Source organism: Megalobrama amblycephala, linkage group LG24 (genome assembly GCF_018812025.1).
Source record: "Megalobrama amblycephala isolate DHTTF-2021 linkage group LG24, ASM1881202v1, whole genome shotgun sequence".
NCBI lineage: Eukaryota > Metazoa > Chordata > Actinopteri > Cypriniformes > Xenocyprididae > Megalobrama > Megalobrama amblycephala.
Window position 1 is genome coordinate 3217746 of NC_063067.1, and position 17684 is coordinate 3235429.

The 17684-nt window shown below is 35.1% G+C and overlaps 2 protein-coding genes across 6 annotated transcripts in view; one reads left to right on the forward strand and one right to left on the reverse strand.

Moving 5' to 3' along the window:
• The window catches only part of LOC125260280 (E3 ubiquitin/ISG15 ligase TRIM25-like), a 673153-nt gene that overhangs the window by 488567 nt on the left and 166902 nt on the right, over window positions 1–17684 (reverse strand). The gene's annotated exons all lie outside the window — the stretch shown is intronic.
• Window positions 1–17684, forward strand: part of LOC125260282 (cyclin-dependent kinase-like 5) — a 55867-nt gene that overhangs the window by 27674 nt on the left and 10509 nt on the right. For 3 of the 4 annotated variants that reach the window (XM_048178575.1, XM_048178577.1, XM_048178576.1), the window contains exons 1-6: window positions 8844–8964; window positions 10482–10541; window positions 11140–11231; window positions 12494–12683; window positions 12787–12867; window positions 15768–15931. In XM_048178575.1, the coding sequence (XP_048034532.1) occupies window positions 10518–10541; window positions 11140–11231; window positions 12494–12683; window positions 12787–12867; window positions 15768–15931 (551 nt within the window). In that variant the 5' untranslated portion in view covers window positions 8844–8964; window positions 10482–10517. Of the gene's footprint in view, window positions 1–8217; window positions 8264–8631; window positions 8769–8843; window positions 8965–10481; window positions 10542–11139; window positions 11240–12493; window positions 12684–12786; window positions 12868–15767; window positions 15932–17684 lie in introns of those variants that run through there. The other variant, XM_048178578.1, reaches the window with a different exon arrangement.

The following is a 17684-nucleotide window of genomic DNA, read 5'->3' on the forward strand; positions in this document are numbered from 1 at the left end:
CGGACTAGTTTGCAAAAGTAGGTTTTTCAAAAAACCCAAAATACCCGAAAATTCCGCCACACGCTTGAACCACTAATTATCTGTAATTTCACACTGGATGTGGAAGGTTTGCCGTCAGTAATGTTCACGGTTTTAAATTCGAACACAGCTGTTCTTTAAAAGCTCCCACAAATCTGAGCAAACAAGATCAGGTTTGAAATGTTTTTTTAGGCTGTTGTTCACTTGTGTATCTCACCTGAGGCTTTGGACGTCGTCCAGTCCACCACATCACACAAGCAGGTGTTTGAGGTAAATATTTGAAAGCGGAGACACCGGGAGAAACCCAAAATCACAGTTCGAACAATTTACCATCAGTCTTTCATTCCGCTGTGATTTTCTCTGACAGGAATGAAAAGCTTAATGGATTTCTGCTGAACGTTTGAGATGTTTTTTGTGTCATACTGCTGTTGATCTGTCAAACTCTGAACAATCTTGTTGGGGTTTGATAATGTGTCTCAGAGACTCAATTTGTGTATAAAATATGAATCTACCCACGAAATCTGACAGTTAACGCCATTATTAGAGATTTTTGCCACAATTTTCAACCCCGTATGCTGTTTTGATTAAATCTTTGTACTTTATCTACCTCTAAAAGGTTCATAGCAGTATATTAAGGTACTCTAAGGCGATATTATGCATACGTTTTTCTGAGAGTGTTGTGTGTGTGAACTCCGTTTAAACGTTAATCTGATTCAGTGTTTGCACTGCAGAGGAATGCAGCGTACTGACTAACCTGCGTGACCTCTGACCTCCACGGCTGCTTTTATTGGTCAGTTGTGCTCTGCTGTTGAGATTCAGGGACAGACTGTTGAACGTGTCCTCCATCGATTCATGAGAGACGCTGACCGCTGGTGTTTCCGTGTGTCAGCCGTCAGTGTTTGTGTTCAAACGTGTTTCAGATCACGCATCGTTCATAATGACAGTGTTTGAATAGCAGCGCTGGACTAACGTTCATCTAACATTTGTGTTTGTTCTGAAGTCAAGTCAGCTTTATTTCTATAGCTCTTTTTACAATGCAGATTGTGTCAAAGCAGCTTCACAGTGATGGAGGGAACATCATTTCGGCTGTACAGCAGCTCTAGAAGAAAATGTGTCATTGTCCAGCTTAAGTCAGTTCAGTATTGATTCATTCCTTTGTAAAAATCATTAGTTATTATTTTAGTTAATTTATCTGTACAGCAGCTCTGGAGAAAACAGTGATGTCATCGTCCAGCATCGTCCTGTTAAACTTCTGCTGTTAATTCATCTCAAACCAGTATTATACCAGTATTAAACCAATATTATTATTTTTAAATTAAATACTCAATTTACAGTGAATATTACAATAGTAACATTTCTTATTTAGTTTATTATTATTATTACTATTATTATTAAATACTCTTTTTTTATTTTTATTTTACAGTGAATAGTACAATAGTAATATTTCTTGTTTTGTTTAATATTTTTTTATTTGGTATTATTATTATAGTAAACAGTATTACTTTTATTATTATTCTCATTAAGTACTTATTTTTATTTTTCAGTAGATATTACAATACTAATATTTTTATTTATTATTATCATCATCATCATCATTATTATTATTATTATTATTATTATTATTATTAAAGTTATTTTTATTATTATTAGTAAATCTTTTTATTTTACAGTGAATATTACAGTAGTAATATTTCTTTTGTTTAATATTTTTATTTGTTATTATTAGTATTATTAATATTTTAGTTAATATTTTAGTCATATTGATGTATAATCACTACAAACAAGCACAGCAAACCTGGAGCTTTTTTTTTTTTTTTTTTTTTTTTTTTAAATCGCATTTTAAATCATGATTTTTTTCAGGAAAATAAGTTGTTTCCCCCTTAAAACTTGCAGCCCCAATTCAGATATATATTTATATTATACTTAAAGAAATTCCAACTGAATAGAATGTTCAATGTTCAAAAGTCGGACTGACGGTGACATTTATAATGTTTGCAAATCGTGATTGGCCTTCTTTCATGCATATATTTGCATAATGTGTTTGGTTTTGTGTTCCTTTGCATCTATTTAACAATCTATAGCTGTCATTTTTATGTGATGAGAAATTAAAACAGAAAACTTTGTATGTTAAACTCTTAATGCGGCAAAATGCAAATATACAGTTGCAAGAAAAAGTTTGTGAACCACTTGCAGAATCTGTGAAAATGAATAATTTTAACAAAATAAGGGAGATAATACAAAATGCATGTTAGTTTTTTGTTTAGTACTGTCCTGAGTAAGATATTTTACATAAAAGATGTTTCCATACAATGCACAAGAGAAAAAAATAGCTGAATTTATTAAAATAACTCCATTCATAAGTATGTGAACCCTTAATTCTCAATACTGTGTGTGGTTACCTGATGATCCACGACTGTTTTTATGTTTTGTGATGGTTGTTCATGAGTCTCTTGTTTGTTCTGAGCAGTTAAACTGAGCTCTGTTCTTCAGAAAATTCCTCCAGCTCCTGCAGATTCTTCAGTTTTCAAGCATTTTTGCGTATTTGAACCCTTTCCAGCAGTGACTGTAGGATTTACAGATTCATCTTTTCACACTGAGGACAACTGAGGGACTCAAACTAAACTATTAAAAAAGGTTCAAACATTCACTGATGCTCCAGAAAAAAAAAAACATGATGCATTAAGAGTCGAACAACCATCACAAAACAAAAAAACAGTCGTAGATCATCAGGTAACCACACACAGTATTGAGAATCAAGGGTTCACATACTTCAAATTTAATAAATTCAGCTATTGTTTTGTCTTGTGAACTAAATGTAGACATCTTTTATGTAAAATATCTTACTCAGGACAGTACTAAACAAATTTTCACAGATTCTGCAAGTGGTTAAAAAACTTTTTCTTGCAACTGTAGTTAAATTGGAAGTGTGTAAAAGGCTTTAATTTAATGTTATCAGGCTCAGCGTGACACAGATTTCTCCTCAGAACGTGTTATTAGACCGAAGGTCAGGTGACCAGACATCCTCAGACTGCAGAGAACATAAAGTGGGTCAAAACTCTGAGACGAAAGACATCTGATCTTTCCAAGCATCACCTGTTCTGATAAACACACTAACATGTCCCTGTTTGAGTGCGGAGGTGCTAAAGCGAGCGGTCCGGGGCGAGTGCATCGGCGTCACGCTGTCAGAGAGATTAAAATAGCGCGGGCGTCTCGCTGATGTCTCACCACCTTCTCTCATTGTTCGGCTTGTTTTCCTTTCATCTGAGCGAGGTTCCGTTCTGCTCAGCCAATCAGGAAGCGGTGTGTGTGCAGGGCTATGAATATGCATGAAATGCTAATTCCTGTTATATTTAAATTTCCTGGATGGCCTGTAGCATTGGCTCGGTGAATGTTTAAGCGCTGTTTTAACAGGACACTGTGACTCTTCCACATGCAGCATTAATGTGAGCCCGCGGTGGTTTGTGGAGCGCGAGGGCCTTCGGGTGATCGGAAATCTGTCTGCGCTCTCAGATAAACCAGTTCAGCTCTGACGCCTCAGAACATGTTCTTATCATGTGCCGAACACATGCGTCATGATCTGCGGGATTGATTTATTTATTTATGCATTCATTTGGTAGTTTTTATTTTATAGTTGGTGCCTTTTGATTATGGTTGTGATTTAGACAAGTGCTTGCAGAAAAGACCAATCACAACAGACTGGGCCATCTGACCAATCGGAGCAGAGGAAGCTCTCGGAAAGGCGGGGTTTAGAGAGGCTGAATCTTCAAACTAACAGACTCTTTGAGAAATGACACGATGCTGCAGTGAGAAAATGAATGTTTTTGACCTTGGATGAATGTAAATCTGTTATAGGAGACTATAAAATAGCATAATAGGGCACTTTAATATTTCCAGAGCCTATCTCTCGCTGTCCATTTCTCTCAAACAGCTCCGCGAATAAGAAAATTGTCATTTGTGATCCACGTTGTGGGGCAGTTATGTTCGGAGCATCGTGCATGTAAATGTATGTAAATGTAATATCTGTGTACATGTGCAACAGACCCACAAATGGCTTTCGATACAGAAAAATCTCGCCTTCCTCCTCTACCGCTCCGTGTCCTGATGAGTGTTTTGTTTTTGCATGTTTTGCTTGTGTTTCCTGTGTTTCTTCCATTCGTCTGTCCTCATTTTAACCTCCTGTTATGTCTGTCTCTAACAGATTCACGCTGGGCTGAATTAGTCATTAATCAATGAAATCCTCTCTTCTGTCGTGTTCTGAAGGAGTCTGAAGTTTTCTGGTGCTTTTTTGCTCCGGTTGTTTTTGAAGCTTAACAGCTCAAGTGCTTGTTTACTCTCATTATATAGAAAGAGCAACAAGGTCACCGGCGTCAGACCTTCATACATGCATCTGGAAGCTTCTGTGGAGCACTTTTGTAACATCCGCTGTCACGACCACGACTGATCGTCTATCAAAACTAATGGTCTGAGGTGAGGCAGGGGTCAGAGGTCACTGAGGAGCTGTCACTCACTCATATCTGGACAGGTGTAAACACCTGTGACCTCTGACCCCTGTCACATCTGCTGACAAGAAAAAGCTGTAATGATTTGCTGGAGATTGTGATCTACAGCACATTTTAAAAATATGAAGCAGCACGACTGTTTTAAACATTGATAATAATCAGAAAATATAGCTGCAAGCAGCAATTAAGGGTCCAAACACCACAGAGTTCAAATGAAGAGCAAAAAACAAGGCAGCGCGCATCAAAACAACTGCAAAACATTTGGAGACGATTTTAAGCAAAATAGTCAAAAGCCCATAAATACAATTAATTTTGCTTATTATTTTTGACCAATAGATGGCGCTGACACCATTTGATCTGGTTTGGTTAGTGTTGGGTGACAATTACACGCATAAAGTTTGGTGTCAATATGTCAAATCTTTCCAGAGATACAGCCTCAGATGCAGTTTAGCATGATGCCATCAAATTCATAGATGCGGTATAGGAAACGGTTTCGTCTATCAACGCAAAATCCATAACTTTTTGCCGGCATGGTCTGAAGGTGATCTGACTCAAATTTGGTGAAAATCGGACAAACGTTCTAGGAGGAATTCGAAAGGAGATTCCTTGGATCATGCCGAGAACAATGATACCAATTTTGCTATAGGTGGCCGAACTTCCTGTCCGCCATTTTGAAACAGTTGGTTTTCAAAATGGCAGACAGGAACGTCAGCCAACTATGGCAAAATTGGTATCATTGTTCTCTGCATGATCCCAATAATCTATTAAGATACATTTCAATAGACAAAATTAATCAAAAGTTATGTGCATTTTTTGAAATTTCATAATTTTTGAACACAAGGTGGCGCTGTCTCGAAACTTTTTAAATAAATTTGACACAACACATTTTCCTCACACACATTATGAGTTGCAGTCTGACACATTTTTTCCGCCCTCTTTTGATTGACAGGATACAATATAGGACGAAAATAATTGCTTTTATCAGCTGATAACGATTATTGACCGAGATATATCGGTGCATAAGAAATGTTTGAGCAGCAAATCAGCATTTTAGAATGATTTCTGAAGGATCATGTGACATTGAAGACTGGAGTAATGATGCTGAAAATTCAGCTTTGACCACAGGAATAAATTACATTTTTTATTATTTTACCATATATTTAATCACTTGTAATTTGACATAAATGCTTATTACTTTTGACCAATAGGTGGCGCTGACACCATTTGATCTGTTGTGGTCAGTGTTGGGTGACAATTACACACATAAAGTTTGGTGTCAGTATGTCAAATTTTTCCAGAGATACAACCTCAGATACAGTTTGGCATTATGCCATCAAATGCATAAATGTGGTATACGAAAATGGTTTTGGCTATCAATACGAAATCCATATCTTTTTGCCGTGATCTGACTCGAATTTGATGAAAAACAGACAAACTTTCTAGGAGTTTGAAACAGTAGATAAATAGATTCCTTGGATCATGCTGAGAACAATGGTACCAATTTTGCCATAGTTGGCTGAACTTCCTGTCTGCCATTTTGAAAACCAGCTGTTTCAAAATGGCAGATAGGAAATTCAGCCGACTATGGCAAAATTGGTATCACTGTTCTCGGCATGATCCAAGGAATCCGTTAAGAAAAGTAACATTACAATAGGCAAAAGTAATCAAAAGCTTTTAGCATTTTTTGAAATCTCATAAATTTTGACCACAAGGTGGTGCTGTTACAACTTTTGAAGTAAATTCGACACGAGACACATTTTCTTCACACACATTATGAGTTGCAGTCTGACGCATTGGTGTCAGATATCAAAAAATCTTTCCAGAAAAACAGCCTCGGATGCAGGTTGGCATTATGCGATCAAATGCGTAGATGCGGAATATACGAAAAATGGTTTTGTTTATCGACACGAAATCCATAACTTTTTGCCTCCATGGTCTGAATGTGATCTGACTTGAATTTGTTGAAAATAGGACAAACATTCTAGGAGGACAAACGTTCTTTTGCCATAGTTGGCTGAACTTCCTGTCCGCCATTTTGAAAACCTACTGTTTTAAAATGTCGGATAGGAAATTCGGCCGACTATGGCAAAATTGGTATCACTGTTCTCGGCATGATCCAAGGAATCTATTAAGACCAGTTACATTACAATATGCAAAACTAATCAAAAGCTATTTGCGTTTTTTGAAATCTCATAACTTTTGACCACAAGGTGGCGCTGTCTCAAAACGTTTTGAGTAAATTCGACACGAGACACATTTTCTTCACACACATTATGAGTTGCAGTCTGACACATTGGTGTCAGTATGTCAAATCTTTCCAGAAAAACAGCCTCAGATGCAGGTTGGCATTATGCGATCAAATGCGTAGATGCGGAATACGAAAAACGGTTTTGTCTATCGACACAAAATCCATAAATATTTGCCGCCATGGTCTAAAGGTGATCTGACTCGAATTTGTTGAAAATTGGACATACGTTCTAGGAGGACAGACGTTCTTTTGCCATAGTTGGCTGAACTTCCTGTCCGCCATTTTGAAAACCTACTGTTTTAAAATGTCGGATAGGAAATTCGGCCGACTATGGCAAAATTGGTATCACTGTTCTCGGCATGATCCAAGGAATCTATTAAGACCAGTTACATTACAATATGCAAAACTAATCAAAAGCTATTTGCGTTTTTTGAAATCTCATAACTTTTGACCAGAAGGTGGCGCTGTCTCAAAACGTTTTGAGTAAATTTGACACGAGACACATTTTCTTCACACACATTATCCGTTGCAGTCTGACACGTTTTCCCACCCCCTTTTGATTGACAGGATACAATATAGGATGAAAATAATTGCTTTTATCGGCTGATACCGATTATTGACCAATATATCGGTGCATAAGAAATGTTTCTTGAGCAGCAAATCATCATATTAGAATGATTTCTGAAGGATCATGTGACATTGAAGACTGGAGTAATGATGCTGAAAATTCAGCTTTGATCACAGAAATAAATTATATTTTAACATACAGTATATTCACATAGAAAACTGCTATTTTAAATTGTAATAATATTACACATTTTTAACTGTATTTTTGATCAAGTAAATGCAATCTTGATAAGCTTTCAAAAATATTAAAAATCTTACCCACCCCAAACTTTTGAACACTAGTATATATGTGTATATATGTATAGGAAAAGTTGTAGCAAGTTGTGATTTATTAAATATAAATGTGCTGTCATCAGCGTGTTTAACATACTGTACACATTTATGAACATGTTTTTCATGTTTTATGTTCTTCAGTGTTAGTGAGATTTATTTCACTGTCTGTAAGAGTTTGTTTCACGTTAAAGTGTGAATCTAGAGCACTGAAGGATGCTGGGAGGATATAGAGACACTGCGAGTGTAAAATAGGCCAGAGAGAGAGTGTGTTTGAGTCCTTTAGTTCTCCTCAACACACACTCACAGGGTCCAAAACGCCCGCCAAGAATAATATGAGTGTAAATGGGCTTTGCTGAGTATGTAACTGCGACAGAGTTCGTCTCCATATGGTTGGTAACCATCTGCTTATCATTTATTAGAAATATGGCTTTAATTGAACTGTAAGAACAACAATGACTGGCACTGATGTTAAAGACGTAATACAGTCTAGTACTGACCCCAAACTCATCTTGATGTTCTGTTTCATTCATCGCTGCTCTTTCTCTGTTGCAGGAGACGAATGAAATCGTGGCCATCAAGAAGTTCAAGGACAGTGAAGGTGAGTCTCCCGCAGACGCAGGTGTTTTAAATAGCTTGTTATGCAGGATCTGCATTCAGAATATCATCGATCTTGAGCTGCTGCAAGTCCTTCATCTGACCTGATTTACTCATCACATAAAAGACCTCGAAACCAACATCCAGAATCAGCTGACCGGCTGTCTGTGACATGGTGCAGCTTAACTCATGAATATTAATGAGGTTGCACTGATGACACATATTAGGAGCACACTTATATCCTACATGCAAATAACGATCTCGACATGTAGATCAAAGGCATGAATGGCAGATTACTTTCTAGGGCCTGTTACAGTTTCAGTGCTTGAATAAATTGAAAGGTAATGCATGTTATTTTTACCGTGGCTTCAGAAAATGAGGAGGTGAAGGAAACCACCATGCGGGAGCTGAAGATGCTCCGGACGCTGAAGCAGGAGAACATCGTGGAGCTGAAGGAGGCGTTTCGGCGGCGGGGGAAACTCTACCTGGTGTTTGAGTATGTGGAGAAGGTGAGACGGAGACGCTGAGATCTTCAGTCTGCGCTCTTCTGATGTGGCTGCTGAAGATGATTGTGTGTGTTGCAGAACATGCTGGAGCTGCTGGAGGACATGCCTAACGGTGCTCCACCTGACAAGGTCCGCACGTACATCTACCAGCTGATCAAAGCCATTCACTGGTGCCATAAGAACGACATCGTCCACAGAGGTGCGAGTAATAACATCACCTGTGCTTTAATCGAATAAAAAATTACATCTATTATGTTTTAATTATATTTAATTGTAATCATCCACAGAGGTGCCAGACCACCTGTAATAAAGTCAATTATATTTTAATCAAATAAAAAATGTAATATATTATTATATTTAATTGTAATCATCATTTTAATAAAATAAACAATTAAATCTATTATATTTTAATTATATTCAATTGTAATCATTATCAACAGGGGTTCCTCCTGTAATAAAATGAATTATATATATTTTAAAAAATATAATAATAATATTTTAATTATAATATTGAATTTTATTCATCATCCACGTATAAAATTAATGATTTTTTTTAATAAAATAGAAAATAAATAAATAATATTTTGGTAAAATAAAAACTTAAATCTATTAGATTTTAATTATATTATTTAATTTTATTCATCATCCACAGAGGTGCCAGACCACCTGTAATAAAATTATTTTGTAAGAAAATAAAAAAAAAATATTTTAATTAAACAAAAAAAATTAAATCTATTATATTTAAATTATATTATTTAATTTTATTCATCATCCACAGAGTTGTGAGACCACTTGTAATAAAATTAATTATATTTTTTAATAAAATGGAAAATAAATAAATTATATTTTGGTAAAATAAAAACTTAAATCTATTAGATTTTAATTATATTATTTAATTTTATTCATCATTCACAGAGGTGCGAGTCCACTTGTAATAAAATTAATTATCATTTAATAAAATAAAAAATGAATAAACTAGATTTTAATAAAATAAAAAAATACATCTATTATAATATATTTTAATTATATTATTTAATTTTAATCATCATCCGGCGCAAGACCACCTGTAAAAAAAAATAAATTATATTTTAATAAAATAAAAAAAATGAATTAAGTATAATTATATTATTTAATTTTATTCATCATTCACAGAGGTGCGAGACCACTTGTAATAAAATTAATTTTTTTTTTAATAAAATAGAAAATAAATTATATTTTGGTTAAATAAAAATACATCTATTATATTTTAATTATATTATTTAATTTTATTCATCATCCACAGAGGTGCGAGACCACTTGTAATAAAATGTATTATTTTTTTAATTAAATAGAAAATAAATAAATTTATATTTTGGTAAAATAAAAACTTAAATCTATTAGATTTTAATTATATTATTTAATTTTATTCATCATCCACAGAGGTGCCAGACCACCTGTAACAATTTTTTTTTTTTCTAATAAAATAAAATAAAAATATTTTAATAAAACAAAAAAATGTATCTATTATATTTTAATTATATTATTTAATTTTAATCATCATCCAGCGCAAGACCACCTGTAATAAAATTAATTATATTTTAATAAAATAAAAAAAATGAATTAAGTAAATTTTAATTATTTCATTTAATTGTAATCATCATCCACAGAGGTGCGAGACCACCTGTAATAAAATATTTCAGATGCACGATGGATGGATTTGTCTGTCTCTCTTTCTAGATATCAAGCCGGAGAATCTCCTCATCAGCTCTGACGATGTGCTCAAGCTGTGCGACTTCGGTGAGTTTTTGTTGTCATGTGATCGTGATGCACCAATCATTGGGCTGCTATCTGGATTGTCTGATGCGCATCACAGGACTTTGTTCTGTGGCCACGCCCATATTCTATGCAAATGTTGTGGGTGGATTTGCATTCTGTCCTGTATCAGACTCATGTATCGTGTGTGTCAGCGAGACAACAGCAGGTCGTCTGTCTCTCGCTCCAGACTCGCTGTGAGACGCTCAGTCTGTCTGTTCACATGTTCTCATTGTTTTTATTGGGAAATGTCACCAAACACACACATGCACATCTTCTGTCCTCCTGAAAATCACCAGTAAGATCTTTTATGTCTCAGTTATTTCTCAGATTTGCTCCAAAGTCTGCTAAAGTCAGAGATCTCAATATGAACTCAAATGAGATGGGAGGAAAAATTATATTTCAGTGTTTTTGTTGAGCACAGTTGAGAAATCTAAAACAGACACACATGAGATTACTGGGGTCTTTTTCAGAAGAATCAACTGAGACGCTACATAAATCTCCATTTCATCCCTGTAAATGTGATGTGGATGGTTTCATCCAATCAGACAGCTCTCTGAGGTTGCTGTGGTTTCTCTGGCAGGTTTTGCGCGGGATCTCTCTGAAGGCACCGATGCGAACTACACTGAGTATGTGGCGACCCGATGGTACCGCTCACCAGAAGCTGCTGCTGGGGTGAGTGTGTGTCCGAACCAAAGACTGTAAAAAGAGACGGACTGCTCATCTCTGCTTCCTTCCGCTGTAGAAAAATGAAGCCAAAATATCCCAGTAACAGTTGCCAATTACGTCATTCGTAGCCCGAGTGCAGCCGTGGTAACAAGGTCCCGCCCACACTCAATCTCAAACTCAGCTGTCAATCATGATGTTACACCCCGTTTTTATAGCATCAAATATCTAACTAAAACCAAACGTATTTTATAAAAATGAACACTTGAACATGCGTCTGCATGATAAGAACTATCTAAAATGACAGAAACGATCTTTGGAAATACATTATTTGAAGTGTAATTTAAGTTTTTTTAGTTTGGCTCACATCCCATTCGATTACACGGAGAGGGCGGGGTTTATGATCTATACTGCATCCAACCACCAGGGGGTGATCAAAACGTTTTGGCTGTTTTTTTTTAATGTATACAAGTATCATCTATTATTAAAGGGGACTTATAATGCCCCTTTCACAAGATGTAATATAAGTCTCCAGAATGTGTCTGTGAAGTTTCAGCTCAAAATACCCTACAGATCATTTATTATAGCTTGTCAAATTTGCCCCTATTTGGGTGTGAGTAAAAACACACCATTTTTGTGTGTGTCCCTTTAAATGCAAATGAGCAGCTGCTCCTGCCCCCTTTCCAGAAGAGGGCGGAGCTTTAACAGCTCAACAACAACAAAGCTGGAGAATCTCACGCAGCCAAAATGAGGATTGTCAGTAACGGTGTTCAGCCTTACATTGAACATATTTGGACACTGATGGCGTCAACAACAAAATGGTGGCGCCATGGGTGGAAACGTGCAGATTAAGGGACGGTAGTATTATAATAAGATCCCTTCCTATGTCACAAGGGGAGCGAAATCTGATCGGCTTGTTTTTTCACATGCTTACAGAGAAGGGCTTGCCAAAGCAAAGTTACTGGGTTGTCCTTTTTCACGTTTTCTGGGTTGGTAAATGCAACGGGGACCCGATTATAGCGCTTAAAAACGTTTTTTATACATATATTGTCCATTGTTTTTACATGCGTGTTTGTTTACATAAAAAATCAGTTTGCCATCAGTTGTCAGAAGATGAAAGCGATATCTTTGTCGCTATCCTTTGAACGTTTAAGGGGATTTCCTATGATGGCGTCAGCACTGTTCAGTGTATTGACAATCGGAACTAACTGTTAAACATATAATAATAGTCCAACGAGCCTGTTTGTGTGACTCTCCTGTGTCTCTGTCAGGGCGCCGTACGGTAAGGCGGTGGACATGTGGTCAGTGGGGTGTATTCTGGGCGAGCTGAGCGACGGTCAGCCTTTGTTTCCGGGTGAGAGTGAGATTGACCAGCTCTTCACCATCCAGAAGGTCCTGGGACCCCTGCCGCCCGAACAGATGAAGCTCTTCTACAGCAACCCACGTTTTCACGGGCTACGGGTCAGTCTGTCTGTCTCTCGCAACATGAAATCACAGTGTCAACTTAACACGTGTTCCTGCTCTTATTATGCACGTTATTCTTATAAGACGAACCCGTGTGTAGTTTCCCTCAGTGAGCCATCCACAGACGCTGGAGAGACGATATCTTGGAATCATCAGTCCGATCCTGCTTGACCTGATGAAGGTGAGAGATGATCGTGTCCGCTGAGATAGTGAAATCAGACACCGTATCGCTTTAGGGGACATCCTCAATTGGAAAAACATTTTTAAAGTAATTAAGTTAATAAAAAAAATAAAAATAAAATATAGTTAAAAATAAGTTTTAACATATTTAAACAAATTATAAAATAAATGTATTTATTACATTACATAATTGAAATAATTTAAAAAGTATAATATAACATAATAATATAATAAAAAATAATATAAATATAAAATATAGTTAAAAATAAGTAAAATAATAATAATAAAATATAATGTATTTAAAAAAATTATAAAATAAATGGTATTTATTATATTATATAAGTGATATAATTTAAGAAGTATAACATAATATAATAAAAATAATATAAATATAAACAGTTAAAAATAAGTAAAAAAATAACATTTTAATAAATAATAAAATATATTTATATTTCATATAATTAATAAATATAACATAATATAATAAAATAAAAATATGCAATTATAAAATATAGTTTAAAATATATAAACTAAAATTTAAATATTTTTTAAATATAGTGTATATATAATTAATATACGTATATGTAATATACATGTGTGTGTGTGTGTGTGTGTGTGTGTGTGTGTGTGTATGTGTATATATATATATATACACAGTACAGTCCAAAAGTTTGGAACCACTAAGATTTTTATTGTTTTTAAAAGAAGTTTCGTCTGCTCACCAAGGCTACATTTATTTAATTAAAAATACAGTAAAAAACAGTAATATTGTGAAATATTATTACAATTTAAAATAACTGTTTTCTATTTGAATATATTTGACAAAGTAATTTATTCCTGTGATGCAAAGCTGAATTTTCAGCATCATTACTCCAGTCTTCAGTGTCACATGATCCTTCAGAAATCATTCTAATATGCTGATCTGCTGCTCAAGAAACATTTAATGTGTACAATTGTACAAAATATTTGTGTACAATATTTTTTTTCAGGATTATTTGATGAATAGAAAGTTCAAAAGAACAGTGTTTATCTGAAATCTAATCTTTTGTAACATTATAAATGTCTTTACTGCCACTTTTGATTGATTTAATGCATCCTTGCTGAATAAAAGTATTCATTTCTTTAATTTCTTTTCAAAAAAATAAAAATAAAATTCTTACTGACCCCAAACTTTTGAACGGTAGTGTATAATGCTACAGAAGCTTTGTATTTCAGATAAATGCTGTTCTTATGAACTTTCTATTCATCAAGGAATCCTGAAAAAAAAAGTACACAACTGTTTTCAACATTGAAAAAACTTCTTTTAAAAACATAAAAAAAAAAAAAATATATATATATATATATATATATATATATATATATATATATATATATATATATATATATATATATATATATATATATATATAATATGAAATAAAAACTTATATGTAATTTAATATAATATAATATATATATAATATAATATAATATAATATAAAAAAAGTAGAAAGTTTTCTTTAGGGTTAGAGTTTGGTTTAGTTTGTAGTGATTATAATTAATGTTATATAAAACAGTAGCAGTGTATGATATGTCCTCATGCATATAGCTGTGTGTGTGTGTGTGTGTGTGTGTGTGTGTGTGTGTGTGTGTGTGTGTGTGTGTGTGTGTGTTTTTGTGACATATCAGGACACAAATGTGTATAATGACATGGGTATGACATAGGTATTACAAAAAGAGGTGACTTTTGAGGACATTCCCCATGTCCCCATTTTTCAAAAGGCTTATAAATCATACAGAATGAGTTTTTGTGAGAAAGTAAAAATGTGCAGTTTCCTGTGATGGGTAGAGTTGGTGTAGGGCGGTAGAAAATACAGTTTGTACAGTATAAAAACCATTATGCCTATGGAATGTCCTCACAATTCACAAAAACAAACCTGTGTGTGTGTGTGTGTGTGTGTATTATCACATGTGATGGTAATTTGCTAGTCAACCTAGTAATATGAATAGACAGAGAGAAATTAGTCACAGTTCTTCTGCCTCTAACCTTCACGTTCCAACCCTGTATGAAATATTAAATAATCAAACTAATCACTGTTTTTGTGTTTGTCATCTGTCCCCCCACACAAATCTAAATGAGTCTGACCTTCCCTTCTCGTCTCTTTTGTTCACCTGTGATGTGGGTTTGTCATTATCGTGTCTGTATGACTAATGCAGCGCAGCGGATGACGGTTCGTGTTTCTCATGCACTCGTTTACTGTGGTTTTCATTCGCTCACACTTCAGGATTGAATCAGTTGATACAGCCTACAAACAACACTTTACTTACCTTTTTAGTACCTGTTAAAGTATCAAGAGACACACAGATAGTCAACATGTTGTTGCGTTTGTTAGCGGTTAGCACAGCTGGTCTGTGCTTATGCTAATGAGCGTGACTCACGGTCGCTCCGTCGGTTCATTAGGTGAAAGTGACATATCATCACCGCGATAATTGTGCGCTAATTATATTTTCAGCACAGTGATTTCCTTGTTTCTGCATTTGAATCCTGCTGCTAATAATTCTGGTATTGTTGTCATTAAACTATCCTCCGGAAAACCAGAAAACACGGCGCTTGTTCTGTCATGTCATTTTATTAAAGGGTGAATCATGCCTAAAATAAGCATCTTCAACAAATTAGGGTTAGGACACTGTGGTAATTACGCTAACGGTGTTGTAGTGTGATGGACTTGTTGAAGCTCGTTTCCCCTTTTTGGATATTAATAGATGTTTGTTGGGTGAATCTAATAAAATCTGTCAAAAGCATTTTATTCCATTGTATTCCACCACAAAAATGAAAAGAAAGACATTTTTTTTATTTTCACTGTGAAGTGCTATTAAAAGATCCACTAGGATTATTCATGGCATTGTGGTTCGTATTTTCAGAACCTGTTGTTGTTGAACCCGAATGAGCGCTATCTGACTGAACAGAGTCTGAACCACCACGCCTTCCAGACTCAGCGCCTGACGGAGCGGCCCGGCCCGCTCACGCCCACACCCATCCGCTCCTCCAAGAGGAAACCGCTGCTGGACAACAGCGCCCCCAGCAGGTCAGGAGGAGTGATTAAATCATACTGGGAAGAGTGGGCTGTACTTGGAATGGAACACTAACGTACTTACTGTGTATACAAGCTAATTATGCGGTTAAGCATGCAATATTTCAAACATTAGTGGTTATGTGATCCTATTTCAGCAAGTTGCCTTCACTTTTCATCTTGAAAATGGTTATTTTGCATTTTTAAACCAATTTTGTATACCTTGTTTTTAGCTTTTGGCAGCAAGTCCTACTTCATTTAGATTCGTCATACTGCAAATCAAGGTCATATCAAATTAAATGGAAAGTCAATCTGAATGCATTGCATTATGGAATATAGAATATTACACTGTGTGCTCTGGTTGTAATCTGCACATTTTTGATACATTCAGTAGGTCACTCATCAGATATTCCATGTATAAAAAAAAACGTTTAGCACCAAATGCTAAATAGTGGGAGTTAGAGCCGCACGATTGTTAAAAGATTGCGATCTTGATTCAAACACCCACACGATCTCATTCCTAAACGATTCACCTGTCTATTAAACCTTTGACAGAGTCAGAACAGAACATTCAAATCTGCTGCTGCTGAGCCAGAGAGAGCAGTTGTCATGTATACGTATGAAACAGCTTTTCAACCACACAGTATCATTATTTATGTGTTAAAAATATTCAAATTATCACAGAAGAACTGGGATTAAAGTTTATAGTTCGGATATAAACACTGATGTCTGCAAAAGCAATCATAATAGAGCAAATCACCTATTGAAAGTAACATGGATGGCAAGGATTGATTACATCGTTACACCACCAGGTGGCAACAAGTGACTGTTAAAAAAAATAGTCATTGAATCATTTATTCAAGAGATTCCTTCAAAAAAACGCTGATTCATCCAGTAATGAAATAATGAAGTATTTGAGTGAGTCACTGAATCATTCACTTACGGAGCCCCGCACATGACATGGAAGATTTACTGTTTCAATCAATTTACTAAATCGTGCGCATGATTTACTATTTTGTTCCCTCAGTTTGCTAAATCGTGCGCTCAACTTATTATTTGGTTCCTTCGATTTACTAAATTGCGCACACTATTTACTATTTTGTTCCCTCGATTTACTAAACTATTTACGGTTTCATTCCCTCCGCACTATTTACGGTTTCATTCCCTCAATTTACTAAATTGTGCACATGATTTACTATTTCGTTCCCTCGATTTACTAAATAGTGCCCACGATTTACTTATTCATTCCCTCGGTTTACTTAATTGTGCACATAATTTACTTATTCATTCCCTCAATTTACTTAATTGTGCGCATGATTTACTATTTCGTTCCCTCAATTTACTAAATTGTGCACATGATTTACTATTTCGTTCCCTCGATTTACTAAATAGTGCCCACGATTTACTTATTCATTCCCTCGGTTTACTTAATTGTGCACATAATTTACTTATTCATTCCCTCAATTTACTTAATTGTGCGCATGATTTACTATTTCGTTCCCTCAATTTACTAAATCGGGAGGACGATTTACTATTTCGTTCCTTCGATTTACTAAATAGTGTGCACAATTTACTTATTTATTCCCTCAATTTACTAAATTGTGCGCATGATTTACTATTTCGTTCCCTCAGTTTGCTAAATCGTGTGCTCAACTTACTATTTCGTTCCTTCGATTTACTAAATTGCGCACACGATTTACTATTTTGTTTACTCAATTTACTAAATCTTGTGCACTATTTACGGTTTTGTTCCCTCAATTTACTAAAT